This window comes from Carassius auratus, chromosome 28 (assembly GCF_003368295.1).
Source record: "Carassius auratus strain Wakin chromosome 28, ASM336829v1, whole genome shotgun sequence".
Taxonomy (NCBI): Eukaryota; Metazoa; Chordata; class Actinopteri; order Cypriniformes; family Cyprinidae; genus Carassius; species Carassius auratus.
This window is the reverse complement of record NC_039270.1, coordinates 8,638,719-8,654,311: the sequence shown is the minus strand read 5'-3', so window position 1 is coordinate 8,654,311 and position 15,593 is coordinate 8,638,719. Positions and strand designations below refer to the sequence as shown.

General features: G+C 36.9%; 1 protein-coding gene across 5 annotated transcripts in view; it reads right to left on the bottom strand.

Annotated features, from left to right (window-relative positions):
- LOC113046694 (protein TANC2-like) overlaps positions 1-15,593 on the bottom strand; it is a 132,182-nt gene that overhangs the window by 23,809 nt on the left and 92,780 nt on the right. For all 5 annotated transcript variants that reach the window (XM_026207599.1, XM_026207601.1, XM_026207600.1 and 2 more), the window contains 6 exons: positions 14,835-14,983; positions 10,540-10,729; positions 10,167-10,418; positions 5,239-5,367; positions 1,934-2,215; positions 676-803 (listed from right to left, as the gene is read on the bottom strand). In XM_026207599.1, the coding sequence (XP_026063384.1) occupies positions 676-803; positions 1,934-2,215; positions 5,239-5,367; positions 10,167-10,418; positions 10,540-10,729; positions 14,835-14,983 (1,130 nt within the window). The remainder of the gene's footprint in view (positions 1-675; positions 804-1,933; positions 2,216-5,238; positions 5,368-10,166; positions 10,419-10,539; positions 10,730-14,834; positions 14,984-15,593) is intronic.

Here is a 15,593-nt window from a genome sequence, read left to right as displayed (position 1 = left end):
ATTCATCTTTATGACACACATTTCACAAAGTAAATGTGCCCAGTACATCTACAGTAGATGCTCCTTCTAAATGTAGGTTTAGGCAAAACAAATGGACCGAAAAGGCAAATAAATATTTCCAGTCTCAGGAATTAAGCACAGGCACTGCTTTCAGCTCCAAAAACACAATGAATATTAAAACTAGAGAAAGATTCAAAGCTCAGGAGTTTTGATGTGATGAAGGGGTTTTATTAATGCATAAAACATTATGGAGTTTGAGTGCATCGATGGCCTTATTCCAATATTCTAAGACTGCTGCTTCCCTGGATTCACTTCATCCTGCAGTACGTGTGTGTCAGTGTGTGTGTGTGTGTGTGTGTGTGTGTGTGTGTGAGTGTTCATAAGCTTGTCATCATTAGCAATGCAGACTGAGTATATCTAATGGCTGTGCTGGGAGACTCTGCGCATATAAATATTTGATAAGGCAACAGAGCCGCAATAAACCTTTGTGCTTAAAAGAATAGAGAGAATAGAAATGCACAGAGACAGAGCGAGACAAGGAGCAAATGAATAAATGAAGAAGGAGACAAAGGAAGAGATGGAGAGACAGAGAGATTATAAATCAGTAGGAGAGCAGAGGAGAGCGGGAGGCTGGATATATGCCCGCCTGTTGATTATGTTGGTATTAGTTGGCACCTGAGAAGCCAGTCTTCTGAGCGCCTCCTCCTGGCGTCTCCGCATCTCAGGCGTTCCAGGACAGCTGCTCCCCCCGACCAGAGTGCCATGAGCGGACTGAGGCTGGCTCAAGGGCAATGTGTCGCCATCTGAGAGGAAGACATGGCATGCATGTGATGTGAACCTTCTCATAAACTGAGACCAAATGGTTTTGACATTTTAAGATATTTGTTCCCTTCTAAAAAAAACAAAAAAAAAAACTAAATAAAGCACAGTTCACCTAGGAATTATTTGCTCAACCTCAAGTCATTCAAATATCAAATATATAGTCATTATATTGTGTGATTCTTTTTCTTTATGAGTTTCTATATCCGTGGCCATAAAATGTTACTGACAGTATGTGATGTGATATGTATTTTATTCACTCTGACCAATGTGTGGAGTCTTGTGATTCTAAAATCATAATAAATACTATATCCATAGTTGCAAATTCTCATCAGTTGTAGCTCATGAAATGTTTTGGTGTATTTTAATATTCAGAATTTCATATTACTTCCTAATAAAATATGTATAAAAAATTGTGAGATGGAAGAAGTTGTAAAGGTCTTTATTATTATTATTATTATTATTATTATTATATATACATAATTTGCTCATTCATGTAAATTTATAATGAATTATACACACACACACACACATATAAACATTAAATACATTCTAGATTATGAAAAAATATATAAATTTAAATCATAATAAAAACATTTTCCTTTTTGCATAGTTAACGTCTATTACACTTTTTTTTTTCAATGCATAAAAACACCTAGCTAGTTTTCTAAAGCCATATGAGAGTTTTATGTACGAGGCAGACTAGAATTTAAGTTTTCTGAAGAGTTGAAACTTGGGTTAGGGTTAGGGTTAGGGTTGGGGTTGGGTTAGGGTTAGCAAATTCTTTGATGAAGGTCTTTCAGAAAGTGCTAAAGTTTTCAGGTCTGTTTCTTAGATTGTAATGCAAGACTCATATTGACGACCTTTACGGTGTCTTTGGTTTGTTTTGTCCTTTCTGAGTTTGAAAGATGTGGTGTGATGGGAAAGAGCTGTGAAGTAACTCGTTTTGTGTTTCAAAGAATTAAAAATGTACAGGTTTGAAGTCACCACACACAATGGTTAATAAATAATGACAAAATTATTTGATTTGGCTAGTATACATTTTTTTCTGTTAGAAGTTTATTAGATCCTGTTCACAGTTAACACATTCATTGGTCTGAATGAATCCACTCACGTTTTGGTGAGGCGTGTGGGCTGTCAGAGGTGATCTGTCTCATGCGATTGCCGTGGCAGCTGAGAGCCACCAAGCGAGAGATGATGGCCGTTTTGCCGAAGCCAACGTTGCCAACAATAACCACGCCTTGATTGGCTGAGGCCTCGCTGCTGCGCAGACACGCCTCCACTTCCTGGAACAGCCATTCTCGACCGGTGAACACTGCATCAGGGGTCAGACTGGGCACCTCGAAGAGAAGCGGCTTCAGGGTGATGTCCGGTGGCCGGTATGGAGCAAAGCGCACTGCATCATGGGAAACATTAGGACATGCTGTCAATGAAACAGGTTTTACACAAACATACCTACAATATTTTTATCGTTCCAAAGCCTCTTTTCTTCTTCTTACAGAGATGTTATCAATCAAACAGAAAGTTTTACAATTCAATTTCCAAATGAAAACCTTTTCACAATGCAATAATTATTTTGAACCAGCAGAGGGAGATGCGTTGTACTGAAAAGGCTGGAACTGGCAGCTTACGCAAACCGGAGCTGCAGTGTGAAACAGCATCAGGGTGCTCGACCCATTAATGCACGGCAGAAAACACATCTGAAATAACAGATCAGCCTCCATGCATCAAAAAACAGACGTGTCTGTCGAATTTATTGCCACCATGCACAAAGCAAAATCACCATATTAATCCACCACATTCTTTTTCAATAAATCATACTAGAGATCCTGAACGTTCATTAAAATAATCCTCATCTAATATTCATATCCAGTCGTAGAGTCTTCATTATTCTTATACGTTTCATACGTATTATCATTAATCCCAATTACTGATAATATTCAAGGCAAGTGTCATGTCAAAGCAGGACAGAGATATTGGGAGGAAATCTTCAGCGCAATTAGTATAAATTATGTAGAATTTCCTGACTGTATAGGATTATGCTGCAACAAGTGTGATGGAGCATGTTATGAGGTTATTCATCCCTCCATTTGCATGTGGACTATTAATCAGCCTGATAACATGTGAATTAATTATCTGTTCATTAGCATAAAGGGGTGGGTGGAGTTATATAGGGCGAGGGGACCTTTACGAGCACATAAAAGGGCAAGAAACAGAGACAAAGAAGGAGAGAGATATAAACCAGGGCAGCCGAGAAGTAATACGAATATAAAGAACTAGAGACAGAGAGGTTGTCATAAATACAAGTGAAAAAGTTAACTCATTGCTTTTTAGTAAAATATATACATATATATAAAAAACGGGTTCAGATCCCCAAATGTTTTCCACTATTAAGCGCGATTATCACTAGTGGAAAATGCTTTTAATGCCTTCTGAAAGAGTACTATGCTCAAATTAAGCAATTATATACCATTATATACCATATCTATAGTATCATGCCTGATGTACGTTCGAGTGTCACATCGCTATGAACATTTTAATCAAAATATGACAATGCATTTCCACATTCATCGTAACAGAATGTGTTTTGTTTTATATTTTCACTGAAAAAATGTGTATTGATAACGCTACATTTTGTGCCTTATAGCATTACATGACATAATACTAGTTAATGCTACTGCATGAAGGTTATTAATACAATGGCACCGATATTTTTTCCTCCTTTGCATAGAAACGCTATCGTGGACTTGTCCTTTTGCTTTTGGAGCAAATGGGAACACAAATTTTTTTTTTTTTGGGTTACACTTTATTTTAAGGTGTCTTTGTTTTAGTGTACTCATACATTTAAATAATAATAAACTATTGTGCTTACTATATGAAATTAGGATCATGGTTTGGCTTAGGGTTACTTGTATGTAATTATGCATAATTAATTGTTATGATAAAAGTAGATGTAATATGTTTAACAAGGACAGCTTAAAATAAAGTGTTACTGATCTTTGTTGTAGTTTGCGTTCACCACTACAGAAGTTCACCCAACTGTCATGACATCTGCTTCTGAGAACCCCAGGAATGTGAACAGGGTGTATAAATAACAGTCTACCTCCACTGTTTTGTCACCCGTGCGATCATCCTGAAATATACAGGTGACTTGGTGAATTGTGACTCAAGCTATTAGAGTTCTGACCGAATCTGAGAGGATACCCAGACCTCCGAGGCTCGCTCCCAGCCAGCATGATTTAGGATGTGTGGAGCCTTGACTGTGAGCGTTAGACAGCAGGCCGAGCTCTGACAGATGAGCCAGAGCTAACGCTAATAGGAGGTCAATACATCGATCTGGATGGGAGACCGATTATGGTACGGCTGTCCAAAGGGGAAAGCGAGAACAGCAGGACGGGCGGAGATATCTGCGGAAGAGCATGTGGAGGGTGTTGAGGGTTTTACAGGGACATGCTGTGTGTAGCGGAGGGGAGATGTACACACACACACAAAAAGACGTCAGTACATTGCAAAGGTTCATTTTAGAAGGGAATTTGGTAGAATTTGGTTTTTATTTCCACTAGAGTCCACTTATAATGTTAATCAACAAAATCAGTCATAATTGAGATATTAATGACTATATTTCTACCCTCTCTCAGACTAAGCTGGCTATATTTCTACAGCACCTTATACTGTATGTAAATGACAGCTGTTATGATCAGCTGATATGACTGAATTCAGGTTTTGCATGTTAAGACTGTTGATCTATTAGCTTCTGGGGTTATGAAAACACATCATTTATGACATTGTCCTTCTTAATAAATAAATCAAATGTTTGGAGCAGGAAGTGAGAGAAAAGCAGCCAACATGTATTTAATATAAGGAACATCTGAATAGCTTCAATACTATTTTAAAATACCTCAAATGTGGAATCTAGACAAAGAAAGGCTATTTAAAAAATACATAAATAAATAAAAATCAAATATAAGTTTGTTTGGATTCAATAAATAATTTATTAAAAAAATAACTTATTTTTCTTTGATAATAGAAAATTAAGATAAGTTAAGATAATTTGTTCTTATCTTACAGAGCTGCTTTATACAGTAGTTCACTTTCATAACTAATGATCTTTGCAATTACACTGCTATTGAACTAAATAGAGCTGATTAATGACACTATTATATTTTTAGAGCTGCTTTACAGCTAAAATTGGATGGGTTTCATGACTGAAGTACATTTAAACAATACTGCTATTTAAATCTGCTTTGAAACAATCCGTATTGTATAAATTGCTATACAAATAAATGTGACTTGACGCTTAGACTTGACATAGACTGAGTAGGTCTGTCTACACTTGTGACTGGCGATATACATAAGGTGGTGGCGAAGTGAAAGAATCGCAGAGTGGACATTTAATTAATCTAGGAAAAATATACACACCTCTCATGTCAGCTTGTCCAGAGCGGCTGGAACCGGAGTTTTGTCGTGGCATACGCAAAGATGTGCGCAGTGGAGCCTGTCTCTGCTCATCCAGATACGCAAGATCCTCCAGGTGAGCTGAACTAGTGGCTGTGAGAGAAAGGGGGAGAAAATCAGGCTACTTTTAATATTTTAAAAATATAGTTTCACATTTTTTCAATATTAACTTTTTTATATTCTTTAAAATTACTTGTTTTTTGATGTGCATTGATGCTTGGGTGATATTATATTTAAAATATTAATGCCAATTAAGTACTTTTTTCACAAATAAATAAATCACAAATAAATTCTGAATTAAAAAAAAAAAAATGCAAAATAGCGTGAGAGAGAGAGAGAGATCGAAAACCTCTATTTAAACTCATGCCACCCACATACATATTCAACAGAGGGAGAATATACAACAACAACAATGAAACAACATTCATTTCTTCATTTCAGCAGCCAAGCTAATGTAGAGAGGCTATTAAAAATAAGCAAACAGGTTCCAGGAGAAGCATGTTGTTCCAAAATCAGAGGAAGTTTCCAACAGCATTAATAAGTGTGCTTTCAAATTAACTTCGCCTGAAATTAATGAAGCAAATATAACATAGTATTTTTGTTTAATAAACCATTTACCATGGTAAAAAATTATATAAGATTATATCTGAACATGCACTATGTTAGTAAATGATTATAGAAGTAAACACCATGTTTTTTGGTTACCACAGTTTTACTACATATACCATGGTTTAAATATGGTCCAGTGTTGGAAAATAACATTTAATTTGTGGTTTAACTGCATTAACCATGTTTATTTTGGTTTTATTTATAGTAAAACCATGGTTAATTTTCATAAGGGTACAAGTTTTTACTCAAAAATGACTTCCAAATGGTGATACAACATGCTACTCCAAGCTATTGTACAAGGCATTATTAGTGATATTATCAGTACTACCAAAACATGGTAATAGCATGGTTCTGTATGTTGTTAGTGATGAGACGAACCCTTTGACAAACTCTATGAGAGCTTGTGTTTGCTTAGCTTGTTCTTATTAGCTTTCATGAAAATGCGTGCATGAATTTTGAGCCCCTTTTTTCTTTGCTAATGAGGAGGAAAGTTCATGGCGGCTTGATTCACAAGAATATTAAGAACACAGTGGGTGGCCACTGAACTGATCTCGCCTCAAAGCAGCTGGAGAAAGCTTTTGAAACAACTTAGCAGTAGTTTGGACTGGTGGCAGTGTAAGGACTGGTGCTATGGACAAGTGGCCACCATCAAAGCAAGGTGCAAGGTGCCACATGCTAAGGAAAGCCTGTTTAATCAAAGACAGATTTCAGAAAACCATCCATTGCCCCATGGTACATGTGTACAAATTACAACTTCCTGTTGGTTAAAAGTGGGGAACAACAGTTTAGTAATTTCAACCTCCCCTAAGAGAACATCACGTTTGAGTGGGAACATGAGAGAGAACTGCAGCAGTGACGTCAAAACCTGGAAAACTATGACGTTTCAGAGTACTTTGACGTTTTGCTCTACAAGTTGAATTACACATACCTTTTGAATTTTGAAGCAGTTACATTTATTTTATAAAACGTGTGTTTCTAATAGGTAACTACAGAGGAACATTGAAAAAACGTCAAAGTATCGTCATGCTATGCTAACCACAGTTCTTATTTATATGCAGCACTCTATCAATGACAAAGTTTGCAAAAGCTGAGAAAGATCTCAAAATTCGGCAGCTATAGTTTCCGATATGAAAAAGGTTACAATTAATATTACTACTGTAAATCCATAAAAAATCTCCATCACCTATTCACACAAAAGATGACCATTAGAAGTTTTAATAATCAGAATAGTCCACACCTCGCAGTGATAAAATGATAATCACAAAGAGGAATGATAATGTTGGAATCACTTCCAGAGCAATTTCTTTCTAGCTGATGAACGGTAAAAACATCGATCAATCAGAATTCACCCAATTGACCAAGCAGACTACATAACCGCACTCCATGCTAAAAATAAACAGAATATTACTGTCTATTGGTGTGGACGCTTATATAGTTATTGTTCTTTTTGTTCTTTTGTGAAGAGGCCTTATGAGCCATTGTCAGCTGTACATTGGCAAAAAACTATGGTTATCATGTAAAATGTAAGAAAATATCCCAGACTCCAGCATTTCTCCTGCCCAGCCCCACCACCTCCATCTGCACTGCAGACGGTCTGGCTGGAATGACTGTTGCTGGATTTACAACCGCTTGAAATGCGTCACAATGACTTGGGCTCCCATCAACTGAACTGGTGTTTTACAGTTCCACCGTGGGGCGCTGGTCCAAAAAGCATGTATGCATTTAAACCAAATGTCTGAACATGTGCACATCTACTTATCTCTAAAGTTGGTTTCTGTTCGTGCCCTTACAAAATACTATATGCAAGTTAAACATATACCTTTATTTTCCACACTATAAGGCGCACTTAAAAGTCTTTAATTTTCTCAAAAAACGACTTCTAATCCAGAGCGCCTTATATATGGATCAAGGCGCTCTGTTAAAATGTTGACATTCCCTTTAGCACAGCTCCATCTTGTGGATGCATATCACAAACCCAGTCGAACGTTTGACTGCAGTATCTTCTACTCTATGCGCCTTATAATCTGGTGCGTCCTATATATGAAAACAGTTCTAAAATAGGACATTCATTGAAGGTGCACTTTAAAATCCGGTGTGCCTTAAAGTGCGGAAAACACGGTAATAATTAATTATTTACCAGTGATCAGAATGGCAATCTCCACCTTAAAAGAAAAAAAGGCTTGAAGGGTTACTCCACCCCAAAATGAAAATTTTGACACCCAAGTTGTTCCAAACCCGTAAAAGCGTCGTTCATCTTCGGAACACAATTTAAGATATTTTGGATGAAAACTGTGAGGCTTGTGACTGTCCCATTGACTGCACTTACACTGTCAAGGTCCAGAAAAGTATGAAAAGCATCTTCAGAATAGTCCATCTGCCCTCAGTGATTAAATTTTAATGCTATGAAGCGACGAGAATATCGTTCGTACAAAAAATAATGACTTTATTCAACAATTCGTCTCCTCGGTTTCTCTGCACATCACTGTAGCACCATTTTGGAGATTATGAGCTGAACGCAAGCAGCGCACGCTCTTCTGAGTCATTCTCGTCACTTCATAACGTTACGGTTGAATCACTGATGGCAGATGGACTATTCTGACGACGGCTTTCATACTTTTCTGGACCTTGACAGTGTATTTTACTTGGCTGTCAATGGGACAGTCACAAACCTCACGGTTTTCATCCCAAATATCTTAAATTGTGTTCCAAAGACGAACAAAGATTTTACGGATTTGAAACAACATGGGGTTAAGTGATTAATGAAAAAATATATATATTCTTGGGGTTGAGTGACCCTTTAAGATGCGGTCACATTTACCTTTGTTTGAATGGTCACAAACTAAATCCAGACATTTTAAAAAGGAATCCACACGATTTGGGCAAAAGATTTTCCCATTAAACGGCCACCAATAAGGCATCTACTTTTACATATCTATGTTTTTATGTACACATGTGAAGGGTGAATGTGTGTATATGCGAGAGGAAGTGAACGGCCTTCACTTCACTAAGGTGCATGCTGGGAGTAATTGGGAATATAGTGTCTTCTCATTTACATGTCACATTTAATTTACTTCTTTAATTTCATTTTGTCACCATTTACTCATTTTTATGGTGCTTTTTACACTTTTTTTGCATGCCAAATTATGCTAATTTTAAACTTTGAAAATTCAGAGAGACATGTCAGTTTATTAAAATAAACAACTTCCTAATCATATGCTCAAAGATACATAGATAAAAAATTTGATGAATTGTTAATATTAACAATAATTCTTAAATTAATAATAATGAAACCAAATTTTAAAAAATGAAAATAAATAGTTATGTAAATTTGTTGTTACTGTATTTATAAAGAATGATAAGAATTAAGCAATATAGTTTGTTAATCTAAGTTTGTAGGCTGAATAATTAAACAACTGATTGTCACATTAATTTAATAAAACTTGCTTTGTTCAGTCAGACTTTGGGGGTAGAATAGAAATATTCATTTTATAAACATTTAATTTACTTTATATTGGAAATTTCTTCTAGCAAACCTTTAAAAAAAAACTAGTACTTTAAACTGAGCTGGTGAGTTTCTACTATTTTCTCACATGTGGATCCAAAACCAGCAGAACAAATCACAAATCCTTCATAAAACCTGAGATTCACGCAGACGTCCTTGCTTTGTAGTACTGGAGCAGCATCAGGAGCTCGGAGCCGCTCCAGAGCTCAAATGACCCATAAAGCCGAGAAGAGGGCCACTTCTATAGCTCTCACAGTAGTCACTATGTGCTTTTACTGACCTTGACATTTTAAGGGAATTGGAAACATGTGTCTGTTGACTTTTAGGGTCTGGATTATGCAGGATATTTCCTGTCTCCGCAGCTCACCATTCACGAACAGAAGCGTTCAAAGAGCCTCAGCTGAATGAGTTTCACACAGAGCTGACTCCAAATATTCACCCGCGGTCAAAGATGAATGTGACGGTTTGTGACGAACAGGATTTGAATGCTGGACTGAATCTTGACTAGCTCAGCATAATATGCAGGTTTCTGCCATTTCACAGTTAATCTAGGGTTAAATAACAACTGAAATGACTCCGTTTGCAATGAGACCAATGAACTGGGCACTTTATCAAGAGTAATTTTAGTGTCTTTCTTGACTCATTGACTCGACTGCTAAAAGTTGAATGCAATTTGTTAATAAATACAGTATGCATGCTGCACACTGATATTTCATATAATACTTAGACATACTGTACAGTATTCTGACATATTCATATAGTATTCTAAATGGAAACTTACCGGCCACAGAGTTGGGGCGGGGCATGAGGTAGAGGGGGATGGAGTGGGCGGAGTGAGAGACCGAATGCTCCAGACTCCTCTCTGGGATTTTGTTGAGGCTGTATGTGGAAGCGGCCATGTTTTCATCCACCCGATAAAGAAAGGAGTCTGTACCCATTGACTTCTGCGCCTGCCAGAGTTTGAGGCTGCCCCGCGAGCCCTCGCTGTGTTTTCCTCCGTGCTCGGCGTTCTCCGAGTAACTCGTGAGCGTTGCTGTAAGAAAGCAATGGAAGATTTGAAAAAGGGACCTTTTTTGAACGGTCATTGTCATATATGTACATCAGTGATTAGCATTTATTTTGAATAGTAAAACAAGCCACAGAATGTCTCTGACCTATAATGCCGCTGTCTCGGCTCTCCAGGGTGGAGGTGGGACTCGTGATGGATCCGTAGGCACAGTCTCTGGTGCCCATATTACCCGGGGCTCCAGCGGGTAACGTGGAGCAGGGGCTGCCAGGAGGGGGCGACGCTGTGCTGCTAGCTAAACTGGAGCATGGGCTGATCCTCTGGGTCATGGAGATGCACTGAACATCAGAAGAAGGACAATTTCGTCTTCAAAATTTCAGACTTAGAGATTCACAGTAACTCCAAATGTGTTCGAGTGTTTCCCCTGACTTGCCACAAGAACAACACGCAATGAACGAAAACGACAATTGTTGCTTGGTTTCTAATTTGTAGCCCTGGCTTTTCCATCCAAAGGGAAATATCATTGGTTCAAAATCCTACTCCAAGCTGTATTATAAATACAGGTCAGAACTGAATGACCTCATAGCTATATGTGCCAAGATCAACAAATAAACCATTATTATTATTACTACTATTAATAACAACGTCTATTTATTTATTTTTACTTGTTTTTTATTTATTCATTTTATTATTATTATTATTATTATTATTATTATTATTATTATTATTATATGATTTGTATGATTTATTTTATTATTGTTATGATTAATTATATCAATTATATATTATAAGGGAATATAATAAATTATAAAATGGCAAATAATAATGATGATAATTATTATTATACATTATAATAATTTGTTCTTCAAACAAAAAGTAGTTCCAATTATTATTATTATTATTATTATTATTATTATTATTATTATTATTATTATTATTATTATTATTATTATGTTGAGGAATAATAGACAGAAAAACAATTGTGATACTCATATGGAAAGGATATTGCATGTTTTTCCAGAAATACAAAGACTAACAGAACAAATTTGTTTAAGTCATTAGTAAAACCAATTGAACTAGTTTTGTTCAATTCAATATGATAATTTACATAAGAATAATTGTACAAACAACTGACATTTACATGCTTCTGTTTAATGAAGGAGGCCTAATGTTCACTCATTGTTACACCGCAGAACTGTAGCATACAGAAGGATTTTTTTGCTAGATCAGTGCACCACTGCTTGGTTATATATGTGGATCCTATTCCAGAAAAGCAGCACCGTTGAATGACTTTCACACACAAAAATGTCCACAGAAGTGGAAATCTGCTGACTGGTATTTAATGATACAGTCCTGCACCATATTTCTGCTGAGGACTGCACACTCATGTGGAATTATCTCTTTTTATGGCCTGGGCTGACTTAAACAATTTTTCCACAGTGACTCAATATTATGTAATTTAATACAATGTTATTGGCTTTATGGTATATGACTGAGAGAACTTTGAATGTTCAACTCTTAACCAAATGGAAAGAGGAGAGAAATTAGTGTATTATTATGGCATGCTGCGGTCGGCGACAAGACATGAGCTACAAAAAACCCATCTTGGATCATCTTACCCAGTGGGAAGAGAGAGTGAGAAAGACACACTAAGAAACATAAATAGACAAAAAGTATGATAATGAAAGAGTTGCAGCAAAAAAACACAGTAAAGAGGGAGTATAGAAAAGAGACATGGAAAGAATAGTTGGTTAAACGAGTTCATGTCTGAATCTGGATCTGCGGTGGAGACCACATTAATGACTTCATACAGACAGATATGAATTTCAGTCAGTCGTCGAGCACTTCTGTCCAGAAGTTGTTTTAGATGATACGTGTCTCACAACCAAAAGAGACCAAACTACAAACCAAGAGGACTATTTTATGATAATTTGCAGATCACAGCAAGGTTCTGGTTTTAAAACTAAGGTTTAATCCAGGTTTAACACTAAAAACACTGAAAAGAAAAGAAAAGAAAAAAAACTGGCGTCAAAACAATTTTTACAATCAGTAACAGTACAAAGAAACAACAGGAAAAAGTGAAGTAGAAAGACTGAAATAGTATTTTCTTGTCAAACATACACAAATAATCACAAAATATTTCTCTTTTACTGTGAAATTAACCTTGTTTTTCTTTAAATGTGCACTCAGAAATCTTCATTTCTTTGTGTGTAAAACGGTTTTTGATGATTTGAGGCTCACTGTAAAACCACCCACAACGCTAAGTTACAACCGACTGAAAACCCATGAAAAATATTAATTTCACATTTCTTTTCACCACGAACCAGCAGTGGCCTGAAGTCAGATCTCAGACTCAATAACTTCCCAAATATGTCTAAATAGCTCTACACCTTTTTGTCCAATTGAGGGTTCGGTGTGCGTGGGTGAGACTGGCTCTGAACTGGCGTTTCAGAAATTGTGGCCTTTCGGTGACCACACTTGCTTGGCAGGGTCCAGCCTCTAAAATAACTCCGCTCCGCCCAGCTGTGGACGGCAGGAGCCTTGCCTTGCCATGCGCTATACATTCCTGGACTCCACTATGTGTCGGATCAATGAGGTCGAGTTGAACTCAGAACAATTAGGAGGGAATGAAACACTTACCAGTGGAAAGTTAGACAGAATCCAACAAGCGCTACATTCAAGAGCTCAAAATGTCATTTTAAAAACAAATTGAGGCTGTTTCCATTCTTAATCACCGTTAGGATATGTTAAGAGCTTTAGCAAATAATTGTTTTAATTAGGGTTGTCAATTTTGCATGTTAAAGGATTAGTTCTCTTCGCGAATATAAAAATATTCCTGATAATTTACTCACCCCCATGTCATCCAAGATGTTATATTGTCTTTCTTCAGTCCAAAAGAAAGTAAGATCTTTGAGGAAAACATAATGGACTTCAATGGGGATCAACGGGCTGAAGGTACAAACTGCAGTTTCAATGCGACTTCAAAGGACCACAAATGCTCATCTTGCACTAGCTCTGCAATGCGCATCTTCATGCATTACGTAATCATTTATTGGGTGGATTACGACTTCAAAATCATCCCACATCGTTGTTTTACCTTTTTTTTTTTGTAAAGGAGATTTGACTTTCTTTGCACGTTCATATTGTAAACACTGGGTCAGTACTTCCGCTGACATCACACGTGACCTTTCCAACGTGATTATGTAATGCATGAGGTCGAGCTAGTGCAAGACAGGCATTTGTGGTTAAAAATGATGTAAGTAGGGCTGCACAATTAATTGCATGTGAGTTTCACGGCCATCTCATCAGTAAAGCCGATTCTGTGATTAGTAGTAAATCTCCATCACGTGCTTTCAGATGGAGCAGCATTTACTACACAAAGCCATTGTTCACTGACAAGATATGCAATACTGTGTTCATAATCACAGGCAATTCATCTGGAATTATTAACTCGTACAGTAATTGTGTAGCTTGTCAGTGAACTACAGCTCTGTGTAGTAAATGCTGCTCCATCTGAAAGCACGTGATGAAGATTTACTACTAATCAGAGAACCGGCTTTACTGACGAGATGCACATGACAAATCACATGTGATTAATCATGCAGTCCTATATGTACATTATTATTTTTTTTTTTAAACCAATAATCTTGCTAGATTTATTTCCTCTGCTGGGATCCTGTAGAACCCTTTGAAGCAGCATTAAAACTGCAGTTTATACCTTCAACCCACTGATCCCCATTGAAGTCCACTATCCTGGAATGTTTTCCTCAAAAACCTTAATTACTTTTCGACTGAAGAAAGAAAGGCATGAAAATCTTGGATGGCATGGGAGTGAGTAAATTCTCAGGATATTTTTATTGTGAAATTGAACTAATCCTTTAAATGACCCATTATTTGTATTTTGTTTTTTACTTGTCTTATTTAATGTATTGACAAATTTAATTAATTAGATCAAATAATCAGTATAATCAAGCAATCAATTCAATTACAAATATAACAACATTTTTAGAGCGCTAGATTAAATTTCATCTGACATCATTAATATGATATTGCTGTACTGTATTTTGCATTGAGCACATGTTGGATTGAAAGGTTTCGAAGCACTCAAACCCACAAGCAGATGTTGACTGAAGAATCATGGCTAAGATCAATGTGGACTGTAAATAGACTAGTGGCAGGGGTTTCAGCATCTGCTGTCTGAGACATGCCTAGTTAGACTCGAACTGCGCGGATACACCAGCGCAAACTGCTGCTGCTCATCCAAAACCCAGGAACATCTGTCATGATTTAGAGAGCAAGAATATCGGTGTTTCTGAGGACGGGAGCCGCCCACTGACAAAACCCTGCGCTGTAGAGCAGCACCTCCCACCATCACTAGGTCAAAAACTCACTTTAATTACTTTTAAAAGAATAATGAGAGAGACTGGATGGAGTGAGTCAAACCTGAGGGTCATCTTGTTCCTCCATGCTGTACTGTGCTCCACCAGGCCCTTCGTTCACTTTGTCCCCGAGCAGGAACCCCAGGCGCGTCATCAGTGTGTTAGCTGCCTCGTCTACAGACGGAGGAGGACCCAGATCCTGACTTTCTTCCCCTGTGAGAGAATAAAAGAGAACAAGAGAGGTAAAGCCTTTTTATAAAGTATATGTGTATAAAGTATAACCCACCTGATGTTGTGTGCAACAGAGAATTACCTCCAAACAATGCTGCTGTTGCATAACACACATTTGTAAAACAGCAGGGAAGAGGAATATGATTAAACACAATTATAATCACACCAAAATATATATACACTAAATTATATTAATTAATAAAATAATCATCTGCTAGTTAGTTATGCCCAGCAGCACTGGTCCCTCAACCAAGGCTGCATTTATAAGATAAAAAGTTACTGTAAATACAGTAATACTGGATATATTATTACAATTTAAAATAACCATTTCCTATTAGAATACATAGTCAATGCAATTTCTTCCTCTGATTGCAAAGCTGCATTTTCAGCATAATTTCTCCAGTTTTCAGTCTCAATCATTCCCGATATGCTGATTTGCTGATAAAGAAAAACAACTGATTATAATCAGTGTTGAATTCAGAATATTACAAAACATTATGAATGGATTTATACATATTTGTTTTACCTAGCTGAAATTAGAATTAGTAGGTGTAATCGCATATTCGCCATTTCCCAAATCATTCACGGACAG